This window comes from Neodiprion pinetum, chromosome 7, assembly GCF_021155775.2.
Source record: "Neodiprion pinetum isolate iyNeoPine1 chromosome 7, iyNeoPine1.2, whole genome shotgun sequence".
Classification (NCBI taxonomy): domain Eukaryota; kingdom Metazoa; phylum Arthropoda; class Insecta; order Hymenoptera; family Diprionidae; genus Neodiprion; species Neodiprion pinetum.
Genome location: NC_060238.1, coordinates 530,803 through 556,896, shown reverse-complemented (window position 1 = coordinate 556,896; position 26,094 = coordinate 530,803). Strand labels below are relative to the sequence as shown.

At 45.7% G+C, this 26,094-nt stretch overlaps 3 protein-coding genes across 4 annotated transcripts; 1 reads left to right on the top strand and 2 right to left on the bottom strand.

Moving 5' to 3' along the window:
* Nucleotides 1-10: 10 nt before the first annotated feature.
* On the bottom strand, nt 11-8,404 carry LOC138191265 (uncharacterized). The gene is made up of 2 exons (XM_069137823.1): nt 5,894-8,404; nt 11-5,817 (listed from the first exon to the last, which is right to left on the bottom strand). The coding sequence occupies exons 1-2, from the start codon at nt 7,664-7,666 to the stop codon at nt 5,452-5,454; spliced, it is 2,139 nt and encodes a 712-aa protein (XP_068993924.1). The 5' UTR covers nt 7,667-8,404; the 3' UTR covers nt 11-5,451.
* Nucleotides 8,330-10,642, top strand: LOC124223401 (transmembrane protein 192). Its single transcript, XM_046635319.2, has 4 exons — nt 8,330-8,740; nt 8,864-8,998; nt 9,134-9,530; nt 9,644-10,642. The coding sequence occupies exons 1-4, from the start codon at nt 8,699-8,701 to the stop codon at nt 9,886-9,888; spliced, it is 819 nt and encodes a 272-aa protein (XP_046491275.1). The 5' UTR covers nt 8,330-8,698; the 3' UTR covers nt 9,889-10,642.
* On the bottom strand, nt 10,316-16,081 carry LOC124223407 (uncharacterized). Of its 2 annotated transcripts, XM_046635329.2 has the most exons (4): nt 15,536-16,081; nt 15,025-15,187; nt 14,261-14,321; nt 10,316-12,644 (listed from the first exon to the last, which is right to left on the bottom strand). In XM_046635329.2, exons 2-4 carry the CDS (start codon nt 15,074-15,076, stop codon nt 12,326-12,328), a joined length of 432 nt encoding a protein of 143 aa, XP_046491285.1. In that variant the 5' UTR covers nt 15,077-15,187; nt 15,536-16,081; the 3' UTR covers nt 10,316-12,325. The 2 variants fall into 2 exon arrangements, with proteins under 2 accessions (XP_046491285.1, XP_046491286.1); XM_046635330.2 differs by lacking the exon at nt 15,025-15,187.
* Nucleotides 16,082-26,094: the final 10,013 nt, after the last annotated feature.

The window sequence follows — 26,094 nt, the reverse complement described above, 5'->3', positions numbered from 1 at the left end:
TCCCCGCCTATTTTCTCTACGTCGACGTAACAACTTTGCTTCCTTTTCCTTATATATTATACCGCTACCTTGATGATTTTTTTTTTATCGGAATTTTTATGGATTTTCATGATTTTCCTTCAATTATAGTTCTTGTCGCTGGTTGGAAATCGAAAACCCGCCACGAGCAATGATTCCCCTCGCGTTATTGGCAAGCCTCCTGCTCAGATGCGCCGCGCAGATCGTGCGCTCTGGACACTCGCTATGCGGGGAAATTTGGCCCGTTCCAGGGCTCTGTTTGTACGTGGCCTTCCAATCTAGTCGAAAGTTATCGTAGCACCCGCTTATCAGTGTTATGTTATTAATAACAATAACGACGACGATGATTGGAAAAAGGAGCGAGGAAAAATCAAGTTCACCAAATTAACCGTCGACCGATGTTTGGAAGGTTACGATTGATTATCTAACGATAAACGGAGTACGTTACCCTCGAGGTTACCCTGCGCCAAATGCAACGTTCTCACTTTGCGGTATATTACATCTCGTTGATAAGTTTGCCGTGCTCGTTGTGTACAGGCACGGTTGTTCAGCCGAGGTCTTTGCCCTTTTTTTTTCTTTCAAGTTTCCAAGAAATATTTTGACAGCCGCGAGTAGTCCGTTTACGACCTTCCGCAAAAACGATGACGAGGGAGGCGATGCGAGTTTTAAACCACCGAGGTGCCGAGTTTTCGGTAAACCAACGAGACGTAGATTTGAGTAACGGGTCTAGGCGGCGGAGGTTCGCGCAGCTTTGAACCCCTGAGGGTTATTTAGAGCCGCGTGTTTACCAAACGGCGTGTTCGTAGCCCGCTCGTAGAGAACTCACCACGTTGAGGCACACCCACAACCTTCCGAATGCGCTCCAAAGCTTGGGAAGCTACAACCTCCGCGTACTGCGCAAGCCTCGATGAGGAATTCCGCAAGCCCGAAAAGAGTTGTCGCAGATGTTGCGACGATCCAACGTTAGTCACTCAAACTACTATCTATAATCGGCGCTTGATGTTTGCTAGGACGGAAGGATCCCAAAACGAACAGATTCGTTTCTGGAGCTCGAAGACGCGTTCTCCCCGTCATCGTACGTGCTACGAATTAATTAAGGCCCGCCCACTCACCGTTTTTCTCGCTCGAACAGTACTCGTGGAAAGAGATCACGCCGCCTTTTCCGTATACGATTCAAACCCGAAGCTCGGGCAGATCGATGAACGGCCAAGATGCGACTATTGTAGGTGTGCGTGTACGGCCTGCCAAGATGTTTTAACGCCACGGGTCACCTCATGGTGTCCGTCGCGTGTAATTTCACTAATCCTCCGCCGTCCGTCGACACTGCTGTACCGTAACAGTCCCGCCCTGTCGTTTTACCGCGTAATCGAGGTACGAGTAGCGATAACGTCATAAACTTTATTTCCATTCCCGCACCGTCGATGCCTTACTTATTATTTATACACCGTTATCGAACTTATGACCGACGAATAAACATTTTGACAGTTTTCAATTTTTCACAGTGGATTCTTCGCGGCATGTACGTACACAAGTTGTATCATGTATACCGTACGCAGGGTATATCTACGCACGTCTCCTTTCGAGATTTTTACGAATTCCTCAAGCATGAAATATATAATGTATGTAATAGGTATAGAGGCGCACCTTTGTTTTAAGAGTGCCGGATGGCTTCGATCTCCGCGTAGACAAACATCCTCGGTAATATGTGTGTGTGTATATATATATATATATATATATATATATATGTGTGTGTGTATGTATCTACTACGCCCTCAATCTATAAGACCCGCGTCGTATACATATGCATATACCTATATATAACATGCATAACATGACGTTAGACGCCGAAGGCATCAACGCGCGGTGAAGGGCGGCATTATACGATTGATTTCTATGTGTACACCATATCGCTGAAATTATTTACCGTGTGCGTAAATCGGACGAAAATTTCCTTAGTTATGTACCTATATCGGTTCCCTGCTGGGGAGAGAATCTCGAGGTAAAAAAAAATTAGTAAAATGGAAAAAGAGAGAGAAAAAAAAAACTAACAAACTGTTTTGTTGGGGGAAATGTGGGGTGATGTAACGAAACGCGAAGCCCTCCTAGGGCCGACTTTCCTCTACGACTCCGCATCGCATATTATGTCGGGTACCACGGATAATCCGACCGCCACCTTCCAACCCACCCCTCCTTGACCCCTCCTTGACCCGAGTATTTCGCTTATTTGTAAGGCTTTAATTACCACCGCCCTCCGGCACTCGCTTGTGTGTTTTTATCGTATTACCGTGATACTTTGGGTGGATGCGGACATTTTATTGAGGACAATGATCGGGATCATTCTCTCGGTAAACGGATTGGCATCCGCGATAACGCACTTCCTTAATTCCCGCGTAGCTTCGTTCGAAATCGTCAATGTAGCGAGCGAAATGAGAATTTGGCACGTGTGATTGAAATACAATTTTGTAAAGAATTTTACAAAATGATATACAGGATAAAATTTTAACAGTAAAATATCGGGACAATCGCCGTCTCGTACGTTTTTTGCAATTTTATTTATTCAATATACGTGTACAGTCAGTCATAACCGTACGTACCTACATGCATGCAAATTTATTGGTGCAACTGTGCAACGAAAACGCAACCCGATTGGAATTGTCGATTTGCGCGGGAGTTATGTAAATGCGACTGAGCGGGGACTTTGAAAGAAACTATACGGGAATTTTTTTTTTCTTAAATCGAGCGATGAACGCGATCCAGGGATAGTTACGTCATGTATGAGCAACTTTTACGGGGAATCCGTCTTGTCTACGACGTACGTATTATCGAGACAGTCGAAGGAGCTGTCACTGGAATATATATAACCGTACAATACAATATTCCGAGTGACGTAATACCGACGTGTATCCGCGGGGGAAATAACTCACTGAACTGATGCGTCGATAGATTTGCGAATTAATTGCAATTCACTCGAATTACCGAGAACAACTGAATCAGTGCAAAATAACTAAATTGCTGAGAATTAAGTGAGAAATAACCAAGTTTTGAGATGTTAAGTCAAGTTGATTTGAATTAGTTTGGATTCGTGCCGGAATTGTATGTTTATAGAGAAAAAAAAAAAATGTATTCTAATTGAAAAATTGAGTTGAATTGAAAATAATGAATTTTAATTAACAAAATAAAATGGAATAGAGTGAAATTTTTTTGAAACTCACCCGAGTTAGAATGAATTAGTGATAATACTCGGGAAAAAAAATTGAAATTCATAAAGTCAATTCAAATGGCTTAAGTTGAATTAGAGAAATTTGCCCGAATAAAAAAAAAAATTGATTTGAAATAAAGAAAATTATGTTGCATTAGATGAATTAATTCAAATTAATTCAAGTCAAGAAATTGTTGCGTCACTCAGATCTCGAGTTATTTCCCCCTCGCGCGTATCGTACAAGCGGTTTGAACCACCCGTCGCGTCCACCACCGACAACGACCGGGGTCTACGTAACATCCGCGGTCCCTCTCACAAATGACCGTCAAACCCCTTACCTCCGTTACCCTTCACCGTACCGCCGGGTCGGACTTCGAAATGAGAATAGTTTCCAACTTTCGAACGTAATCCCGCATAAATGATTCCTCTCAGATCCACCGCCGATGGTGCGGATGGTTTCGACGAAGCGTCTGGTCGGGGCGTCGAGAGGTTGGTTTCATCCGTGGCGAAGAACGTGATTCCGGGTAACCGCTCAGGTATGTTGCTTTTGCCCTCACCGCCGGATTCCCGTGCCGTCTCATTTGCAATTCGGCGAAGATTGCTGGATTTCTTCCCTTCTTCCACATCGTCCTCGAGCTCGTCGCGGGGCACGCCCGAGTCTCCGGGAGTTGGCTTCGCGTAAACGGATGCTCGAGAATAGGCCGTCGTTACACGGACTTTTACGGAAGTAGCTCGATTGGATGCGTCGAATTCGGTTGGCGATGAATTCTCGCCTGGCTCCGTTTTTCTTGACGATGTTCCGCTGGTTTCCAGCAAAGACAAATCACCCGCCGGCGAAGCAGTCGTCGCGAGATAAACGGAGGATAACGATACGTCGCCTCGTAGGTCGGCGAAGGGGGTGGTGGAATATTTTAATCCTACGAAGTTGTCTCTATCGTCGAAATTGGGCCTCCTTTGCGAACCGTCGTCGGATCGCATCTGACGTCCTTTCCGCAAAGTTATTCTCTCGAAGAGATTCAACTTCTCCCCCAGATCATCGTCGATTTTTGTGGCCGCCAGCGGCTCCCCCTCCGAAGAGTTCTCTCGCGAATCTGGCAAATAATGGGTCAGATAGATGTGAGAATCGCTGACCAGTCGGCTTCGCTGTATCATTTTCGGGTTCGGTGGCTCCCAGATGAACACGTAATAGGCACTCAAAAGAATCGCGGTAAAACTCACGGAAAATACGTAGGCCATTACCGTGACCACGCGAACTATCTTCTTCGTCCCCGCACGGTTTTCATAAATACCGTTCGCGTCTTTCTGGCCACCGTTTTCCCCCGATCCGTCCTGCGGAGGTCCGTTGGCACCGGCTTCTTCCGACGACTTGCTCATGATTATCACGGTTTGCTTCTTTGCGGGCCGATCGAACGCTCCGACTTACTTGATACTGTACAAATGGTAGGTACACCGCTCTGTAGCCGATTTATACAATGTTACGACAAGCAGGTAACAACACTGGTTACTGCACTCGGAGCGAAATCATTTTCTCTCCAATTTTAACTCCGTTCTAATTCCAAACTTGAACAGCTTGCCAGATACACCTGCTTCGGCATTTTCATTTGGTTTTTTCTTTTTCTCTTTCTTTTTTTACTTTCCTTTCACCTCCAAAAGTTTACACTTGTTTCCAAACAGAGAGCTCTGCGAACCGCTTCAGCAATATGAAAATCTCATCAATTATCGGAGTAACAATTTGGTCAGCACCTTGCAGCAATTAACTAATTCGCGGTTCCGTAAAAGTTTACAACTCATCTCGCTGACGGATAAGGACCAACCGCTTACTTTACCTCGATTTAGGAGAGACTGCGTCATTCGCCGGGGAGAGGCGAAAAAATATGAAAAAAATATTGCAAACTAGCAACGCTCCGCATGCCGAGTCACGCTCGACTGCAAGCTCCGACCGTTTCTGCGAAAGCTCATTCGGCCTCCACGTGCAACAGACGCGAATAACGCGCACGCGTCCTCTTAACTCGTATACCTACCCCCAAATAACGGGCACACGGCTTCATTGTAACACCTACCTATAATACATACACCTGGATGCGAAGGCCAAGGGCCAAAATGCGAATGCGAATCTTTATAAACGCTGTAAGAAAGTACAGACAGGCATATAGGTGTTCACGAAGATGCTTTTTATTTGTTACGAAATCTCAGCGGTGTACTTCGATACAGCGTGTCGTTCGTTGGACGAACAATTAATGTTTGTTTTTAGACTTCCGAACTTTCCGCGATCCTCTCCCTCCGTCAACCTTTGACAAAGACGCGCAAGCAGCTTTTCCATCGAACGAACCGGTGCCGTACGTGGAATCTCCCGCCGTTGTCATTGCGAAATCGGATGCGATATCCGGGAGGAGAAGAGAAAGAAACGGGTCCTTCGCAGCGTGATTATCGTGTGATCCCGATGACGGGGAAGTCTTCCCGAACATCGGGATTTCCGCAGGCGTGCGGCTCCTTTGGTGTTTTCGACAGAGCCACTGCCAGATCGTCATCACCGACGAGGCTTCTCGACGTCGCGACCCTAGCTTTCCTGATTTCGGAAGGGTATCTTTTTCAAAAGGGAACTGAAAAAATTACACTGTCAGGTTGGCCAAGTCGAGGAAAACAGGGGACTCGGGGATGGCCGATGCATCATCTTACCGAGGCGAGAGAAGGCTCGTCGACGGTGACGGGTGACCTGGTCCTTGACTTTCCAGCCGTTGTCGATTTCTCACAGGTCGTTACAGTTTCGTCAGTAACTGTCACTAACTGTTCCCCCTGTAGTTCGCCCGCGCGTTCTTGTCCACATTTCCGAACGTTTCTTTTAGTTTTCACTTTTTGAATTTCATTCGCGTCTAAATGCTTCGATTGGATGAGTTTCCTCTGTGGAAAATCGTCGTCCTGCTCGCTGCTGCTCGACCTCGAGGATCTTCGAGCTTTTCGCGGTTTCTTGCCCACGGATTTTTTCTTCGCGCTATCACGTTTCAGCGCCTCTTGATTCTCTTCCAACGACGTTGATTCGTATTCAGTTTGCTTTTTGGATGATCCAGCGCCAGATTTAATTCGAAGCTTGTCACAGGTCTGCAGCTGCGTTGTTATACCCTTACATTTACTGGAGCATGTCCCCAACTTGTTTAAACCGTCCGCTTCGATATTATTTTGTAAAATTTCAACCTTCGATTCCGTTTCGACTTTGTCAATAGTTTCGTCATTTTTCTGCCCACCTCCGGGCGAGGCACTTGTTTCGTCGTTAAAATCATTGGCAATTACTGACTCACCTCCTTCGCTCTCGAGGCTGTTTTTATCCTCACTCTCCGGCGGAACATTTGTTAGCGATGCGACAGGCCTGACGTGAGCGCAAAGTATACGATCATGTTTCGAGAGGTCGTCATCCGTCATGACATCTACGCAGATCCTTCGGAGCCCTGGAACCGGAGGCGTAGTAACGTGCAGATCATTCTTAACGCCGCCTTCATTCCCCGATACCTTCGTAGAATTCGTGCTGCTCTTTCCGTCTGTCAGTTTCTTTCCCTGCAGCACCTTACGAACTTTCTTTTTCTTCGTGCCGCTGCTTTTTACCGAAGGTCTCCTTTTACTCGAACCGATATTACTTCGTTTTTTAACTACGACCGTTTTCTTCGCCTTCGAAGTTTCGGTACGTTTTGCCCCCATTTGTCCCGAGACACCTTTATCCGACGACTTCTTCGATGCTGTTTTAGCACCCTCCGCAGGTTCCACAGTGACAGTGTTGGCATCTCTTTTCGAACAAACGACAACTTGTAGAGCCACGTCCGCGAACAGTCGGTCTTGTATAGCCTCGCAAATTCCGCAGCCGATATTCTTCCGGGTGATCGGGCTTTTATCCTCGGGGATTTTACCTCGATCCCGTACTTCGTTACCCGAGCGGTATTTCAATTCCGAAAGTCGGTTGTAACCGTCGTTCGGTGCCCCCGCCGCCGGGTCGCCGATGGAGGAATTGGGATAGGCGTTGACGTGAATTTCCCCAGCATACAAAGTTCCGTTTCCGCAACTACGACGGTTCATTCCTTGATTCGTGCACAGCTCGCAACACGCGCCGGCGTCAAAGAACCATTTTTTCTCCCGAAAAACTTGGAAATCTACGTCTTCACCGGTCGCTGAGGTACGAGTCGATTTTCTAAGCTGATTGCACTTGGAAACGCAGGTGCTGCGCTTCCACGGCTCCCAGGTCTGAACGGAAGTCTCTCGGGCATTGGTCCGTTTACAAGTTACGAAATACCATTCGTTCGACAATTTGCAGCCCCGGGACGGTTGCCGCTGACAGCCGTCCTCCTTGCTCTTTCGGTAATCTCGCTGCGACGTATCCGAGCCTCGGATACGGTCGTTCGTTTCCTGGGCTGCATCAATTACACCTCGTTGCACCGATGACGACGAGTGTTCGGAGAAATGTTGCATCGTCGCAGAGGAAAGCGGAATTTAACCCCATCGACTTATACGATTTAACGCGAAAATGCGGTCAGGATTCGTAGCGTAATAAAAGTCCTTTCGGAGTAACGTGCTTGGGTAGGATTTATCTGACAACAGTTGATTTGATGTTTCATTTTTAGTTTTATTTTCTATATTTTAACTTGAAACACTGCCGAGTTTTGAGGTTTTCCTTATATTCTGGCGATCACCCCGGTGACATCTTGTCGCCGTTTTCTCTTGTCGCTCCGTTTTTTTGTTTTTTTTTCCTTCCAAACAGCGAAAACCCAGCATATACATCGGAGACGCGACAAAAATTATTCCTCGGTCATCCATCGCGATTCGTGATAGTGCATAAGTTTGGCATTCTTGAGTGCATTATTTTTTAACCATTAATTACCCCTACTGTTCTGTTATACTACGATTACTCACAAAAAACATTAACAACTACGAACAACCAAAGGTACAATCATTTTGAAATAGCGAAAACCCAAGTGCCGTCTGCGCGCATCAGCCTTTACAATGAGATGTTATTGAAATTTTGAACTTTGGCGGGCTTCGCCTGACGAGAATGCTCGTCGTCTGCTCTCGATGCCATTGTGATTGGAGCGACACTTGAATCGCTTATTCCGTGGTTCCAAAGTCCGTGGCTTGTCACACGAGTGGTTGTAAACTCATCGGGGAAACGGCTGATCGCGGCTGATCTGATCTCATCTCTCAAGTTCCGACCGACGATCCGTCATCGAACGTTGATTGATACCTGTACCCCCGTCGTCCCTGTTCGATCATCGATCTTTCAGTCGTAAGACTATCGTTCGCGCGATGTAATATCGCGGCTGCAATAACGTTCCCGCAGTTGCGACAAACGTTGGGGGATCATAGGCGCGTGTTATTGCTAGCGCAACTCCGAGGAATGCATCGGCACACGTGTGGTGGCAGTCCCTTCCGATCGCTAGAGCGCGAGGCAGATAAAGACGGGCGATCTTTCGCTTGAAATCCTTCACATACCAGGCTCGTCGGGGAATGGTCAGCCTCGTGCGTGATCGGCCGAACACTTCTGGAAGCGTAAGTGAGGCAATGACCAATCATGGCTGATGGTTCAGCTAGTGCCGTACTCTCCGAGTTTGCGGAAAAGCCGACCCAGCCCTAACCTCAATATCGCCTTTATGATATTTTCGTTCGTTGAAGGGCGCCGTATTTTTTGCCGCTTCTATGAACATGGACGACGACGAATATCTGCAACCTGTTATCACCTCGCAGGAGGAAGACAACTTTCACAAATTGGACACGATCCCGTACACTTTGGTCGCCCTCGTATTTGGCGTGAGTAAAATATCATAACCTCGTTCTTGGTGTTCTTTTGTAACTCCTCGGGTGACGTAGAAAAACCTAACCGAAGTTCGAAAGTTGAGTAATTTGCGACATATACGCATTACGTACGAATTTAATTATTCTTAGGTTGCCTTGGAAATAACTGGGATAGCCTTTATCTCGTTCTGGCCTGAGGAATCAAACAAATGCGACACATATTTCGTACTATTGTATCTCCACTGCGCCTACTGGCTCCTGGTAATGCTGCTCGATCATATTCTCAAATCGAAACATCATCATTTGAGGATAAGCGGCTACTTGGACTTCTATCAGTCGACTTACCCGCACATAAGGGCTCCGTTTTTCGTCGCCTCACTTTGGAACGTTGCTTACCTTTTGCTCGCAACAATCCTACATCATACGCACAAAATGGACTATGAGAAATACTGCAGAGCTTCGGAGTGGCTTACGCCGATGAACTACATATTGCTTCTCACCACTTTGGAGCTTTCGATAATCGTTCCTGTCTACGTCAATTATATCAGTAAGCCCGGCGGATTGTTAGTTTGCGTCGAAGATGATACCGAAAAAATAAGATGCCTACCATTTCTTGTATCAAATTGATATAACTAACGGAGGGCCGCGTTCACATTCTAGGACGAGTTAGGCGCTTCAATCGATTGAGACCACCACCAGATGTCACCCGTGAGGAATGGCTGTCGTCGTTCACCCAAGACTCGTACGCCGGTGGCGGGGAGGTTGGCTGTCAGCAGAAGGGATCGAACTTGGCTGAATTACTCGAGAAGCAAGCCGATCTGATTAGGTACTTGCGCGATCACAATGTTAAACTCAGCCACAGGATGATGATGCTCGCGGACCAACGGAGACCCAGAGAGCCGTAATTGGCAATTTGTTCCTTCCTTCATGCGCGGTCGTATGATATGATGTTTGATGAATTTATATAATTTCGTTGCTTATATACTAATAACGAAACAATGTTTTTCCACAAAAATCGCCACTTCTTCTGTAGCGACGATCGTTCACTGCCGACAAACGAGTTGTCGGCAGCAAGTGGACGTTGTTGCCGACTGTTGTGTAAATGAACTTACTCAGCTTTGTCGCGAATTCGTTGAAAAATTTTGTGGTGGCAGTGTTAAATTTCCATCAGAGCGTTTCAAAATTTTCTTCGACATATCGTTGGTTCTAAGAAGATCGTGTCAATACCAATCCTCGACTTTTCCTCTCCCAGTTATCGTTGCCGCTCCTATGAGAACTGCAAGTGTCGAACGTTCTGCTGCTATCTTCTTCTGAAGATTTTTTGTCGCCGTGAAGGTTTCCTGACATGTAATTGTTAACCAATTAACTGAATTAATTGATGATAGTAACTTTTTCCCCTTGCTTTGCCTTGAGTTTCATAGGTCTTCTGAATAGTTCCTGAAGTGGAAAATTTTGTAACAGCGAGTAGTCGACAATTTTTTATGTGTGATCAGATAATAATAATAATAATGTAATTCAAAATCGATACGGTATGTTGTTTCAAAGGCGCTTACGGCCATAACGCCCAAGAATGTAAAATACTGAGAATAAGAGATTACTGTGATATCGCCGTGAATGTAAATTTTACCAATTTAATAAAGTACGTATCTATATTTTGAATCGATCGAACCAGTTACATTCAAAAACACACGATCACCGTGGTTCTCTCTTCACTTTCCTTGATGTTAGTACATCTCTGCTAAGCGTTACAGCAAAGTCACTGACATAAGTTGACGTAGGATTAATTTATTCACATTTATTTCCAAAATCAATTCCTTGTAGGTATTACCTCAAATATACTATTTTACATATACTTTTCAATTAATGCCGTTTTTTTTTTTTTTTTTTTTTTTCTCCACAAAAATTTCATTACAAAATTAATAAGGTGTATATCGCTAAAAATTATCACTAGTTTACAATATTTGGAACAATCATCATTATTATTATTGTTATTATTGTTGTTGTTGTTGTTGTTATTATTATTATTATTATTATTATTATTATTCTTTTATTACCTTGCATCGCAGTCTTTCTGAAATTCTTTGAAAAAGTTATTGCCAAAAGTACGTTATTCTCTACTACCTTTCACCTGAAGCCCGCCCTCTGTTTCCAAGCTATATAAAATTATACAGGGATACGCAGTGTATCCCTGAAGGTCGTGTATATATACATACGTATAATATAGTATACGGTTTTTGCAGTTTCAACGTTAAAGCCTCACGAAGTTTCCCTATACATATAATTACTATGAATGTTTCTTCTCATCATGCTCGCAATCTCTATATACCGCTATAGTAAAGGTTATAAATTTTTTTTTTATCTACCTTTTCTTCTTTTTCTCCTAATTTCGTCATTTAATATACTACACGAATATTACGGTGACACATTTGGTGTGCGAGTACATTTACGCGCTCGTTACTACTTTCCTCGTACTCGTAGCCGTCCTAACTTCTTGTTTCTATACCATACATGCTACATAACTTAATGCGGCTTGCCAACTAAGCGTTCTGACGTAAAATCAATGCCTCGTACATGTCAATATTTCAGTATGCGTCTTCGCTTCGCTATCTGTCGGCTTTCGGCTTTCTCGACTACACACATACGTTATTTATTGTACCTTGTGCCCGTGTTGCGACAAGGGAGTAGAAAAGGAATCTAGCAATGTTAGCTCTGCAGGAAATTTTGCCCGTTAACCCCTTATTGCATAAATTACGAAGGAGATGGAACGAAAATTTTACATTTACTGAAATAGTTTAACAGTATGCACTTACCATAGACAACAAAAAGAATACATTCCGTTGCACGAAGAAATGTACACATAGTATTCAAAGTTGTTTTTGAAAAAAAAAAAGACTGGACACTTCAAGCAGCCAAACAGCCAAATACGGCTTCGTATGCGGTAAGGGGTTAAGAAAAAAAGGGACGGAAAGAAATTGAGAGAAAAAAGCAGTAAAGAAAAGTACCCCGACATGTCTACGTTATTGACGAAACCGGGAACGCTGATCTAGCTCTAAATTCTGCATTACTTTTCAGCAGGGTATACATCCGTTATATACATACACATAGTAACAGGTATTATTATACGCTTGCTTCGAGTGCACTGGGATTGGTATTTGCATTCGAATCAAGCAACACTACGGCTCACAAACGGCGTGTGTGTGTGTGTACATACATACATACATACATACATACATACATACATACATACATACATACATACATGCATGCATACATATCTCGGTGGGTAAAATCGCGTAAGACATGTTTTGCTCCATGCAATCGACAGACGATGATCCTTGGAGATCACGCCTGCGTCGCCGCGCCGAGGACGCTTCCGTTCGAGGAGGAGCTGTTCAGCTGTTCCTCGGCTTCCATCATCTTGAGCTTCCTGACAACCTGGGCGTGCTCCTCGAGGAGCCTCGCGAATTCACCCCGCCGCGTCTCCGCTTCAACCTGGATCTGCTTTATTCTCTCTCGCGGTCCACCCGGGCTGTCCAACGGGGTGTGCGACGACGAGGTTTGCGGGCTGCTCCCCGCTGACGAGCCCTCGACCTCCTGGCTCTCGCCGACGATCGAGTTACACCGCAGGGAATCCGTCGAGTCGACGTCGTCCACGATCAAACTGCGCTTGGGAAGAGAAATCGCAGCTATAGGTTTCGGGCAGATTGTTATCGCACGAATTCGTTGACGCGCCTGTCATCGCTTTGTTGCAGGTGAAATATCCATAGGTGTACTTTTCCTCGCCTGCTACAGTCTAGCCGATGTCGTTCGTGACAGAGGCACCCAGGATGTATGTACAGACCTAGCAGTTATAACCGCGCTAATTGCTGCAGAAACGTGGAAAGTTTCGAGGCTCATTCGCGATACTTAATAATAAGTATGTACTAGGTATTATGTCTCTGGACCGCTAACCGCTCGTCGAGCCTTGAGTCCCTTTCAGAACTCTGCGGCGGCTAATCGCATAGTCAAACTGAACTTAATTTCGCGCTATTGTTATCGTTCCTGTACATAACGACGCTCGAGAGTCTCTAATAAATGCCTAGCGTACGCGATTATTCTCAAAACTCTGTCCACCGACTCGCCCGGAGATATTAACGATAAGGTGCAATGCCGACTCGTTAATATTGACCGATAATTAATTATTCAACGAAGACGACCTATACCTTGGTACCTAAGCGTGAACATCGGCAGATTCTTCTTTTCACGCATGTCCCTGTATATACATATATACATACGTATACGGTAATAATGAATAATAGCTGATCGTGAGGAGAAGGGCGTTGTAAGTATGCACGGGGGCTGAAGATCTACTTGGACGTACGTATGCACGAAGGTATTATACACATGTGTATAATTTACCTACACCGCAATTCGCACGTGGGTGTAGAAATACGTCAATATCCCCCTGAATCTTTTCCAACTGAAATATTGACGGTCGAAAATAGAACGCGAAGCTTGAAATGACTTCGAACCGTACAGTTGTTAAACTTCCGCCGCTTGTTCGAAATATTTTCTTTCCTTGTATCAGGTACAGAATCGAACAGCCCAACGTGTAGGTACGGGGATATTCGTTTCGATTCAACTGATCGCACGAAGGAGCTTATCCTCTTGTTTTCGGTAATACGTGTGCGGAATTTGCCCGCGTGGCCGTCGCGACAACAGGGCTGCATATGGAAGTCACGGAAGTTTCCTCAATTTATAGTGTCGAATCGAATCGTCTATCCGTCCCGGTGGTGTTGCACACTGCTTGACGGACGGCCGGAGGAGCGGAGCTCTAGCGTTTTAATAGTCGACAATTGTTGCCTACGTCAATGTGACGTCATTCCTGCCAATTCGCGAACGCGACTGGACCCACACGAGCCCAACCCGCGACCATCTCTATCTGTCACGTACTCTATAGTTATACATGTACACCTTCGACTCGTCGATACGGATAGATTATGACTCCTGATCGTGCGTGCAACCGAGGAAAACTCCTAGGTATTCGCGTTACTTTGCCGGGGTACAAAAGCTAGACGACCTGCGAAAATTTCGGAACCAGCCAACACTTGGTTGGACATCACGTATTCCGATTTACCGCTGGATGACAATTACCGCGTAGCGTCAGTGGATTATTCGTGTTACACGAGATGCCAGCTGATTCGATTAGTCGATTAGTCGGAGCTGGTGCTGGGAATTAATGGAATCGAAATTTGATGATTTCAGCACGGGCGTATTAACAGTGTCGGGGGTTCGTACCTGAAGGCCCCGTGGATCTCTCTGCCTGAAACCATGGTTACGGCGATGTCTGGTAGCGATCCTAGAAAATAAAGAAAAAAAATCCGTTATCAAGTATTAAAATTATTACAGCGCGCAGCGCAAATGTACCGCATTGTTGTACGCCTAGGTATATGTACATGTTACGTACGATCATCGGTAGGAATACCTTATTGCGGGTGACTCACAGTTTATACTCATTTCATACGTTCTAGTCGGTCGGCCCTTATACATATTCAACTAAAAGTAAGAAACGGACCTACAATTTGCTTTGTTTTAAAATTGAACTTCGTACAGCAAACTCCAAAGTGTCGCGTGAGCTTGAACGCTGCGAAACGTTACTTTCGCTATCTCTGTACATTCGTTTCTCAGCATGTCAATACTGTTACTGTACATTGTTTAATTTATTTTTTGCAGGTGGGTCATTTTAACCCAGCTGCAGATCCCGCGCGTTTCCGTGGACAGGTGAGTACTATATATTTTTTATCGTGAGAAAATCAGTGGCTCTACAATCAGTCGCAAATTCATGCTTGTTTTTCTCAACGTCCTCGTGCCGGAAACAGTATTTTGCCACTACCTCGTGGCTTTGCGTGAAACTAAATGACAAAGTTTTACTTTAGCCTCGAATAATAATGGCTCAAGATCTAACACAAGTGCACGACAATGAGCATAATTTTTTACAAGAAGCGCCTATACATATAGTATATTAATGGTATAATTTGAAATAAAGTTTGGTTGTATTGTACCTCGAGCGATAAGTAGAGACGGCATCGTCTGCGGTTGATTGCTAGTCTGCATCGTCAAGTTTAGAGAAAAGGACAAGCGCGGTCTTGCGAAGATTTTATACAGATTCTGTTTGCTCGTTTTATTTTGTTTTGTTTTTGCGAAACGACGAAAAATGAAGTCAACCTGTTACAAAGAACAGAAAAAGAACAAGGAATGTATACTATATAAGCGGTACTTACTTGATCTTCTATTAAATGCAACCAGCCATTTTTTTCTTTTGGCTTGTTTTGCATTTCTTTCAACATGCTCTCTTTTTGCAGTATCACACGAATGAGATGATAAAACGAATATTAGAATTGCGTAAAATTGCATGCCAAGCTTAGTATTTACATGAATAGAAAATAATGCTGACGAGACAATTATTCACTGTTCTAATTGTCGCGGCAGGTTGTAAAATTTATACTCAAATATGCAGAATCAAGGGATGGTATAAAACACGAAGCGAAACAGGAAAGCACCGAGCTCACTCACCTTTGACCATCTGAGGACGAGACAAACGCGCGTCTTGGAAGTTTAAGAAAATTATCCTGAAGGACGCGAAAGCGCGGCGCGATAATTTTTAAAGTACCTACAGAAATCTGTCTTGAACGCGAATCGCTAACCCTGCGAATATACTTGTGCGTTTCGGTAAAAGAATCGGAGGCAACGTGCGCCGACAGACTGGCGGTAGGGTTGGCGTAGGTCGTCGTCGCAGACGTACGTTTAAGTAACGTTGGTTGTGAAAATTTATGTCTCTTTTATGTCGAACCGAGAAGGACGGATGTGGGTGGGGGGAGGATGGGAGGGTTAGGAGGAGCGAGGGGGGTGATATCGAGAATCGCCGACCGAAAGCACGACAGCCTCTGACTTTGGACCCTGTCTTGGAAGTTGACTCGTAGGAATCGACGACTCCCGGGTAAAGAAACTCGTCGCGTCGTCGCGGATGCCGGCCCGACTGGCAATTCGACTCTGCGCCAAACTCTCGGCTCTCCTACGCAACGATGCACAAGGAACGGCGTCTCCCACGTACTGACTTCGACCAGCGAGGCGAGCCGACGCCACCTCGGCATTCCGGAGCGCCGAGAGCGCCGCGACGCCCTGACCATCGTTGCCTACGAGGCGTCGCTCTACGTCCTTCGTGCACCACGCGGGTCGCCATTGATCGGCCGTGTCCTTTGATCCACGGATCGCGACATTCCGTGCAGGGGATTCCCTGTCTATGCATACTTTTCCCACAATATCTCCACTCTGTCCTAGAACCGTTCTTGTACCTGCGACATTGAGTAAGGCAAGCGATTCGTGAACCTGGTGCGGTTCGATCCGCACCGCGAATGATTCAACGATTCTCTCCACGTCTTTCGGAAGAGCTGATCGTTTGCCAAAGAACGGGAAAATTGCACGTTATTCATTCGGTATGATAATATACCTAGGGATAATTACGATTGCTCTTTATCGCCCGAAATATAGGTATGACGTTGAGCAGAGAGATCGAGAGTGGCGTTCGCGGCAACGACGCAGCCCGATGAAGGACGGTTATCGAGATACTATAAATTATCGTATCTCTCTCGCCACGCCGGGCTAAATATTTCTCTTGAAAATTCGCAAACTTGATAATATACCGCGGCTTGCGGAATATTCGTAGGCACGATGTTTTCACCTAGTGGCTCTCAATCGAGCCGATCGACCTTGTTTAGGTGTACCAATTCCTCTCCCATACCTCCTCCTCTCGAGGAAACGTTCAGCCGCAAATACTTCGTTCTTTTAACGCGTTGCCTATTAAATTTCTTCCCCAACTTTGCGACTCGTGTTTCGTCCGAGTTTCCCGGTACCCACAAGTGCGGTATAAACAAACGTCTCGATTTCGCTTTTAGACTCCTCGACGAGAGGCAGAAACAACTGTTTATCGAAAATACGACCAAGAACGCTCAAAGTGCGGATCGAGAGTAATCGGAGCACGCCGAGTCAAGTCGCAAACTTTGGGCGATACGGTTGAACAAACGGCACGCAATTTTTCAGGGGCTTTATAAATCTTGACCAGGTCGCGGACTCTTCTATACCTAATTCGTCCCCGCGTTGTTACAAATTTTTTGACAAGTATAACTGAAAAAAAGATATTCCCTGCGGAATTTTGCATTTGCAGTTGCAGCGTCTTTTAGACGCAGAGTCAGGGTGAAGAATTGTCAGGGATTATTTTCGTGATATCTGTTACCTACCCATGGATTACAAAATAAATTAACATCCCAGTCTTGGTCTTTCACGCAGAACAACGCTGGAACTATAAATAGGTATGCAATGCACGTTGAAACAATTAATCAGCCGGCTTTAAAACTAGCACACGGTTATCACTTCGTTCCGATGTGGATATGTATGTGTGTATGTGTATATATATATATATATATGTTGTGCTACATATATATTATACTATATTACACACGTTTCGAGTCTGAACGTGGTGGAGAGGCGGCGTGCAGATGTCGTGGGGTACATTCGGAAGATTTACCACTTACGCAAAAGATTGAGCTCTTCGTGCGTCAATGCTGATATCATATCTTTCCCGATCTGTCGTCCAACAATAGTCAAGATTTTAATCACTCGCGCCCGTATGCCAGCGTGCGGTCTTACCGCTAGATACATATTTGCAGTCGAGGATAGAAACGTGTGTTTGCGGCAGAATCTTTTTTCCGATTCCTCTGCACCTCCCTCCCTCCTTCGCCCCGGCTGACCTTCGCCTTCGAATCCCGAGATTACACTCCCTACACTCTACAGGCTTCCTCCGCGTCTCTCGGTACACGTCGTTGATCAGAATAAATTTCTTCTGCAATTTACCAGGATCGGTTACCGCTCGTGGCTGCGCCGCGTACATAATCATCCTCCGCGTGCTTCTTACACGTATCCCCGAAATTTGGATGGCCAAAAGTAAATGGAAACTGCGGTAATACGATTGTCGTAAATATTTTATGGAACTGTTGACAGGATGACTCGGCTACGGCATTATCAGAGCCAGCCGGGTAATATTGAAGGGAGAGAGAGAACCGGAGATAGAGGGAGAGACACCTCCTCGAACAAGGTCCCGTTATATACGGGAGGGCGGGAGGGAGAAACTCGGAGGGGATCGAGACTCCGTGTGATTGATTAAATTTGAACATCAATAGGTGTTGCGGAGCGACGAAATTATTCAAACGATCAGAAAAGCCTCACCAATGCGCGCGGCTACTTTTTTATAGTCGCGGATAGGCGGGGTGTTCGTTCGTTCGTTCGTTGGTATACGGTACGGTAAACCTGTCAGCTGTAAGCTATGAACGAGCAAAGAGTATTTTCGTCCACGGAGGATATTATCGATTGCCCATATACACACGGCCTGCATAACTATCCGCATCCATGTGTACCGCCGTCTACGCGAGCATTTGGCTCCTACCACACCGACAAGCCTACGTCTTTCTTCCCCCTCTTTCGTGGCTGCTGCAACAACCCCGCATGCCGGAACATCCGGAGTGCAAAGTTCATGCGGCGGACCAGGAAATCCGGTCAGAGTCTCGAGAACGGCGTTAACATTCCTACAGGCATGAATAATTGCGCAGCACGCGGGAGCCGCGAGCGTTCGTGGAGGCCCTGGAAGAAGATCCGGCACGTCCAGCTGTAATAGAGGGATAAATAATCCGGATACCTGCTCCTAGAGCGCGTCGCTCCTATTATAAATACGCCGTGCTTGAAGCGTCCGTATTACAGACATAACGCGGGCGTGTACGTGTGGCATTTTGTGTACGACAAGGAGGGAGGAATTTTTAGACCTCTCCACGCTCCAGCAGGAATAGATCCGGGCGCGAGTCACGCTCGTGGAACGTGTAGTGTTCCAGGAGGGGGTTCGCGGGTCGCTTGCGCAGACATCCTGGCCTCCGTTGGCGGCGGGGCAGGGAAATCAATGCTGCTTGCACCGTGGGCACCGTGGGCATCGTAGGGGACGGGACAACGCGATCAACTTCTGGACGAATTTCGACGCCTGAGCGGCGAGCGTCCGCGGGACAAAAATTCCAAAGACGACTGGCATTGCAGGGGAGGGACAGCGATCCGATCTTCGACGTCTCGCGGGCTACCTCGCGATCTTACAGATTGACGCGAAACCGTTTACACCCATCCATCATCCCGTCCCGGTTGATGATGTTGCGCAACCGTTGGTACATATTTTATTTCCATCTCACCCATCAGGCGTGTGTGTACGCGCGTGCACGCATCATCGCAGCTACAGGCGTACAAACAATTTCGTCTTTCTCGAGTAATGAAGTATATTTTACAGTGTAACCAAGTATCTGCATACATTGACGCGATACGCCTTGATTGTTTAGCACCCGGCTGACGCGAGCAGGTTTTTCCTCTCATATATTCACATTTCCCTTCTCCGTCGGGTCAGAGAAAATTCCTACGCCTCTTCCAGCTACGTGTAAATACACCGACGAGTCTGGGGCGCGATACCGGCCGGAGGGGAGCGTGTTGTTCTGTCTGTTTATAAAAGAAAAAAAAAAAAAAATTGGAATCGTGCGGACGAAAATATCTCACCGCTCGTTTCTTATCTTTTCCCCATTCCGTTTGGCTACAATCGAAGCGAAAGGAGAAATCTCTGTATATCCCCTCCTGCCCCACCCTCTCTCGTATTTTTTCCTATCCTCTTCTCCTCTCTCATTCGACTGCCGTTTCGCAACTCCGTTCCACTCTCGAACATCATCGGGGAACAGCGTCGTCGCGCGGGCACGAGGCTGCCGCACGTGTTCTTTTCTCCCTCCTCACCCCCTCCCGTCAATTCCACCTCCACTGTTTTCTCCAAACAACCCCGACAGTGACGTCATTGCACAGCGGCGGCGCCAGAAACCCCAGTGACGTCAGTGCGGCCGACCACCCTGAACGTAATCTATCGGGCTGAACTGTTGGGCGTCCTTCCCTTACCCCCCAAATATACCTACATGTATACGCGCGTATAACCGACCCGCACGCGATGATTTTCGATCCGATTGGGGTGCAACGAGCGAGGTGCTGTAGCTTCCTCCCGCAATCCGTCGGATCAAACGTATGACGAAAGCGAAATAAATAGTCAAAATACCGTCACACCCGACGTCTTTGAACCTCTCTCCCTCCCTTTCTATGGTCGTACTGATACGATTCAGTTGTATGCTGTCACCGTTACGCATCGATCGAATTACTCGGGAATAATATTGCGGCTGGTCCAGCGAAATGATTATTTCACTACAGTCTCTCAATTAAGTACCCACAAGTTGCAGTATACCGGCGAAAAATTCGCCGATAGCGTCTTTCGTTAGACCGCGGCGTAAATTTGCATGATCGTACCTTTTATACTGGACGTGGTTGAAGATCATAGTTTACACGTATGTACGTTATTGCAGGATCATCATGCACTCGGTCGTTATGGATAGGTACAGGTTAGTGAGGTTAACCCTTCGTCCGCACTGTGCAGACTCTAGTGCTAATCGCAAGCGTAAGCGTAACTTGAAGAATTTTTTTCAAAGACTCGGCAAAAGATTTCGATCCAAAATCTATTCGAGTATGAAAATATATAAAGTGTCCACTGCGGGAACCGTGTATCAAAAATTAACAGCGGGGACAGAGAGTTAATTATCGGTTGGCCGGGAATTTTGACAGTACGGTGAACATCCCTCTGCGTTACGTGTATAATGTATAATAATCTATATTGCAGCTAGCCAGGTGATAAATCGTTAATCGGTACCTACCTACGCGGTAGTTTCGACCCGACGCAAAACAGACCCGCAGACTGTTGACCTTGAACGTTGAAAATCTTTGCCCACACACGCTGTTGTATACCTTATTGCCGACGGGTAACGCTCGCATACACACCGTTTCAAGTTTGTTGGGTCAATCTGTCATAGCTGTGATCCTGAGTTACGGGCGAACGCAACGAAATGGCCGCGATGAGTGTGAAATGTTTTATCCGGGTTCGCTCGTTTCCTTGTGATGTGAATTCTCTCTCTCTCTCTCTCTCTCTCTCTCTCTCTCCTCTCTCTCTCTCTCTCTCTCTCTCTCTCTCTCTCTCTCTCTCTCTCTCTCTCTCTCTCTCTCTCTCTCTCTCTCTCTCTCTCTCTCTCTCTCTCTCTCTCTCTCTCTCTCTCTCTCTCTCTCTCTCTCTCTCTCTCTCTCTCTCTCTCTCTCTCTCTCTCTCTCTCTCCTCTCTCTCTCTCTCTCTCTCTCTCTCTCTCTCTCTCTCTCTCTCTCTCTCTCTCTCTCTCTCTCCTTTATTGCCTCGAATTGCCTCCTTTATTGCCTCGAATGCATCCTTGTCACGGGCATCTGTTGCACCAGCTTCATCTACGACAACGGAATTTGTTGTTCGTGGTCTACCATTGGAGCTCTCCCTATCCGACTCTGAGATTGTGAATGCCATCTTCTCCACTCTGGGTGTCTCTCAGCTCTTAGGTGACGTTCTTGATTCACGCGTCATGAAACCCAAAACGGGCCAGCCTAATGATACTCACGTTCGTAACTCCACTTCGAGCGCTCTGTCCAAGAGATCGCTGGTGGTTCGCCTGAAATCATCGGTAACTCGTGACTTCGTCCTAGAAAAGGTGTCAGCTAGAAGGGTCCTTACCGTCCGTGATATCTTCTCTATGAACCGTGATGACCGCATCTACATTAGCGAATTGCTTCCAACAAACATCCATAAGCTTCTACTGTTAGCCAAATCCAAAGCTCGTGAATTCAACCTAAGCCATGTGTGGGCTAATCGGGGTGTTGTCAAGGTTCGGAAAGAAGGCTGTCCTGATATTATAATTCTCCAGTCCGAGTCGGATCTCAATCGACTAACCTGACTGCCGCGATGTACTAAGCCGACTTTGCCGAATATGATAATGCAACCATCTATGTCACATCTCAAGGTTGCGTCCTTTAATGCTAATTCGCTCCTTGGCCATTTTCCGTTCTTTATTGCGCATGTTGCTCTTAACTTTTATCACATCATATCTATTTCGGAAACGTGGCTTCATGATAATATTTCAGACGATCTTGTACAACTGCCAGACTATTTTCTCTTACGCAATGATCGAGTTGGCAAAAGGGGTGGTGGGGTTGCCTGCTACATTCACAAATCGTTACGCTTTAAATTACTGGCGCTCTCAACCCCTGATTTCTCTAATGCTCCAGAATATCTGATCTTCGAGACTCGCAATACCCAGGACCGCTCAGTTCTGTTTGCCACTATATATCGACGCCCAAAAGGCTTCTTATTTCACAATTTTGAGCACATATTCTCTTCTATTGCCATAAACTACCAAAACATTATCTTAACTGGCGACTTTAACTGTAATCTACTACAGTATAATTTTGAATCAAGCTCACTTCGTGAATTTGCCAGCACACAAGCTCTTCATATTGTGGAGGCTGGAGCGACCTTTCACACAAGTACCTCTCACTCTCTACTTGATCTTTTCCTAGTTGATTCTTCCTCTAAGGTCCTTTCTTTTAATAAATCCTCGGCTCCTTTCATCGCTGGTCATGATTTACTTGAGCTCACTTACAATTTTCAACCCGATCCTCGCCCAGCACATATGATTGCCCGCAGAGACCTAAAACACTTTGTTGTGACAGATTATCTGGCATCGCTGTCATCTTCTCTGTCCCGACTAAATGCTCCGTCCTTTTCTACTCTTTCCTCACCTAATCACTTTGATAATATGGTCCGTGGTGTTTCGTCTGCCATCGCTCAGGCTTTTGATACCCATGCTCCGCTGAAGCAATGGACCACAAACAGAAGGATGGCGCCATGGCTAACCGATTCACTACGATCGAAAATTAAGTATAGAAACTCGCTTTATAACCGAGCTAGGCGTACGGGTGATTTACTGTCCATGGCCGTCTACCGTCAATATCGCAATGCCCTTTGTAGTGAACTACGTATCGCTAGAGATAATTTCTACTGCTCCCGCATCTCGTCGATCTCTGATCCGTCTGGAATTTGGAGGGAGCTGTCGTCTCTCGGTCTCACTAAAGCTAGGGGATCTTCTCCTTTTTCCTTTTTTTCTCCTGATAGCCTGAATCAGTTTTATTCCGCTGTCTCAACCTCTGATATTCCCTATCCGGACTCTCTATCTTCCCTATGTCTACCCCCACTGTCTCCCTCTCAACCTGTGTTCGAGTTTGCCGAGATAACCGCTGATTCATTGTCATCAGTTTTGAGTGTTCCCCACTCTTCCTCATTATCCCAGGGCCCCGACTTACTCTCTAACTATGCAATTAGTAAAGCTGTCCCGCTTCTGTTTAACAGCCTTCTGGATTTGTTCAATGCAAGCCTCCGTCTGTCACATTTCCCGTCATCATGGAAACGTGCCTTCATTCGCCCAATACTTAAAACTGTTCCTCCGTCGTCTCCATCTGACACAAGACCAGTCGCAAACCTCTGTGAGCTCTCTAAAGCCCTGGAGCGAATTGTTTTCGGTCAGATTACTGACTTTTTCCACGCCAATGATCTTGCTGATCCCTTTCAATCTGGCTTCAGGAAGGGTTATAGCACGTTAACTACTTTGCTTAAGCTTAATCAAGACATCAGACAGGCAGTTGATGACAGAAAAATAACGGTGCTTGTTCTCTTTGATTTTAGCAAAGCGTTTGACATGGTTCCACATCGTCTACTCCTACGTAAACTTCGTCTCTTGGGTTGCTCGGATGGAGTGCTTGCCTGGTTTTTCTCATATTTATCTAAACGATCGCAAGCAGTTGTTGATGACAGGGGAGCTGTTTCCTCCTGGTGCCCCACTAATATGGGTGTTCCACAGGGATCAGTTCTTGGTCCTCTTCTTTTTTCAATCTTCATCCGTGATATTGGCATTGGTCTGAACTATACCCAATACCTCACCTATGCGGATGATACACAGATTTATCTCACCTGCTACCCCAGTGACCTGGCTCGTGCTCTATCCGATCTGACTCTTGACGTGAATTATATCTTTGATTATGCTGTGGCGAATGGACTCAGGTTAAACCTTGCGAAGTCAAAGGTTATGATTTTGGGCAGTGGTGCTTACATAAATCAAATTGATTTTTCGACTCTCCCTCGCATTCGAGTCAGGGAAAATGAGCTTCCCTATGTCTCGCACGCTCGCAACCTGGGCATCATTATGCAATCAAATCTTTCGTGGCACAGGCATATTATGCACATTTCGGCCAAGGTGAACTTTACTCTTTTTCGCCTAAAATATAATAAGAACCTTCTATCGAAGAAATTGCGCATCACGCTTATAACTGCACTTGTTTTTCCACTTATCGATTATTGTTGCCTTGCCTATATTGATTTAACCGGTGAACAGAACCTGATATTGGAACGATTAATCAATAACTGCATTCGCTTCATTTTTAACGTACGTCGTGACATCCATATCTCCCCATATCGCAACAGCTTATCTTGGCTTACGGTTTCAAATCGCAGAAATTATTTTATGGGCATCCTTATTTTCAAGCTCCTCAAACTAGATGTCCCTTCCTACATCCATGACCTCTTCTCTCTTGCTCCCATATCTACTCGTCCAACTCGTCTCCATTCTACACCAACATTCTCTATCCCCCTACATCGTACCTCCACACTACGCAATTCTTTCGTTCTCTCTGCTTCCTATTTCTGGCATTCCCTTCCTCCTAGCATCACAACTCTGCAGTGTCTCCCCACCTTTAAAAGAGATCTGCGGACGCATTTGCTGGCTTCCCAGCTCTAATATATTTGGTTTCTTTCATTGCATGCGGTTAAATTGGCTTGCTTGCCACTCTCCTTTTCTTTTCTTTTCTTTCTTTTTATTATTATTTCTTTTTCTTTGCACTATTTGTATGCTTTATTTGTGCTATATTTATACTTTATTTGTGTTTATATTCGCTCGCGGTCTCTCCGCGTCTGGACTCTATACTCTGTATGCTTCTTCTTAGTTTTCTTAGTTTTCTTAGTTTTAAGCCTAGGTTAAGTCTTATTACTTTATATTTAATCTGTTTTCATGTACCCATTGCCCACGGAGTTTTTTCTCCAGGGCATAATAAAACTTATTCATTCATTCTCTCTCTCTCTCTTTTCAACGAGTTTTCAACGGTTCTTGCACCCGGGACACGACACATGCTACGTTCGTCCGCACGTGACCGTCGTCACGTGCCGTCGACACGTGACAAACCGCAGCCGTACCCTGGATTTTTACCGGAATGTGTCACCTCGATTCTCACGAATACCGTTGCGATTCGCGTAGATCGGCAAAATTTTCCCCATAATCTCCAAGTCAGGTGTTTGATAATCCAGGCATTAAGGTGCTTCCTCGCCCAGACGACTCAGCCGTGCGATATTCTGTCTCATTATTGTGAGCCTGACAATACACGGAGGGAAGAAAAAGAGAAAATTTTACTCCAACCTGCAGGAAAACGGGGATACGTCAGGGTTTTTGGTAAAATGTACTTTGTAAAATGCAGAATTTACTGTAGAATCAGTGAAAACCACTCGTGTTTGTGGAGTAAGATCTGCTACATCTATAGTAAAGAACATATTTGACATGGTTACTTTTATTCTTTCCGTGTACCTGGTCATCCGACATGTCAAACAACTAAGTCATCTCAGCGTAGTCGCGGCGCAGCTTTATTCCCACATATCTACCTATTAGGTATCAAATAATATACGAGGTGCTCGCCGTTGGAATTAGTGATCGTAGATGAACCCCCCCCCCCCCTCTGACGGGATTATCGGGCGTTATCATCTCGAGGCAATTTCTCCCGTTGACAAACGTCGTCGTCTCCGTACGTAGGGGATTTTTGCTCCTGTAGGGTCTACTCTCGAATGTTCACAGATGTTCACGTACTTATGTAGGTGGAAAATCAGCGTCGAGGCCGAGACCAGATCTGCAGCTTGTGTGAGAATCGCGTGCGAGTTAAAATACACGCAATCTCGATGGTGGAAACTTTGACCGCGAATATATTTTTAGACACTTGCCAGCGCGTCGAGCCGTGATGACTTGTATCAATATTTCCACCGTGATCAATTCGCGAACCTTAATTACAGGTCTATAAATACTCGGATC

Coding starts and splice junctions, on each gene's coding strand:
- LOC138191265 (XM_069137823.1), bottom strand. CDS start 7,666: ATGCAACATTTCTCCGAACACTCGTCGTCATCGGTGCAACGAGGTGTA. Junction 5,818..5,893: donor ACGAGCCTTCTCTCGCCTCG/GTAAGATGATGC, acceptor TAATTTTTTCAG/TTCCCTTTTGAAAAAGATAC.
- LOC124223401 (XM_046635319.2), top strand. CDS start 8,699: ATGGTCAGCCTCGTGCGTGATCGGCCGAACACTTCTGGAAGC. Junction 8,999..9,133: donor TGGTCGCCCTCGTATTTGGC/GTGAGTAAAATA, acceptor AATTATTCTTAG/GTTGCCTTGGAAATAACTGG. Junction 9,531..9,643: donor TGTCTACGTCAATTATATCA/GTAAGCCCGGCG, acceptor TTCACATTCTAG/GACGAGTTAGGCGCTTCAAT.
- LOC124223407 (XM_046635329.2), bottom strand. CDS start 15,076: ATGCAGACTAGCAATCAACCGCAGACGATGCCGTCTCTACTTATCGCT. Junction 14,322..15,024: donor GTCTCTACTTATCGCTCGAG/GTACAATACAAC, acceptor TTTATTTTCTAG/GATCGCTACCAGACATCGCC. Junction 12,645..14,260: donor GAGATCCACGGGGCCTTCAG/GTACGAACCCCC, acceptor TCCCAAGCGCAG/TTTGATCGTGGACGACGTCG.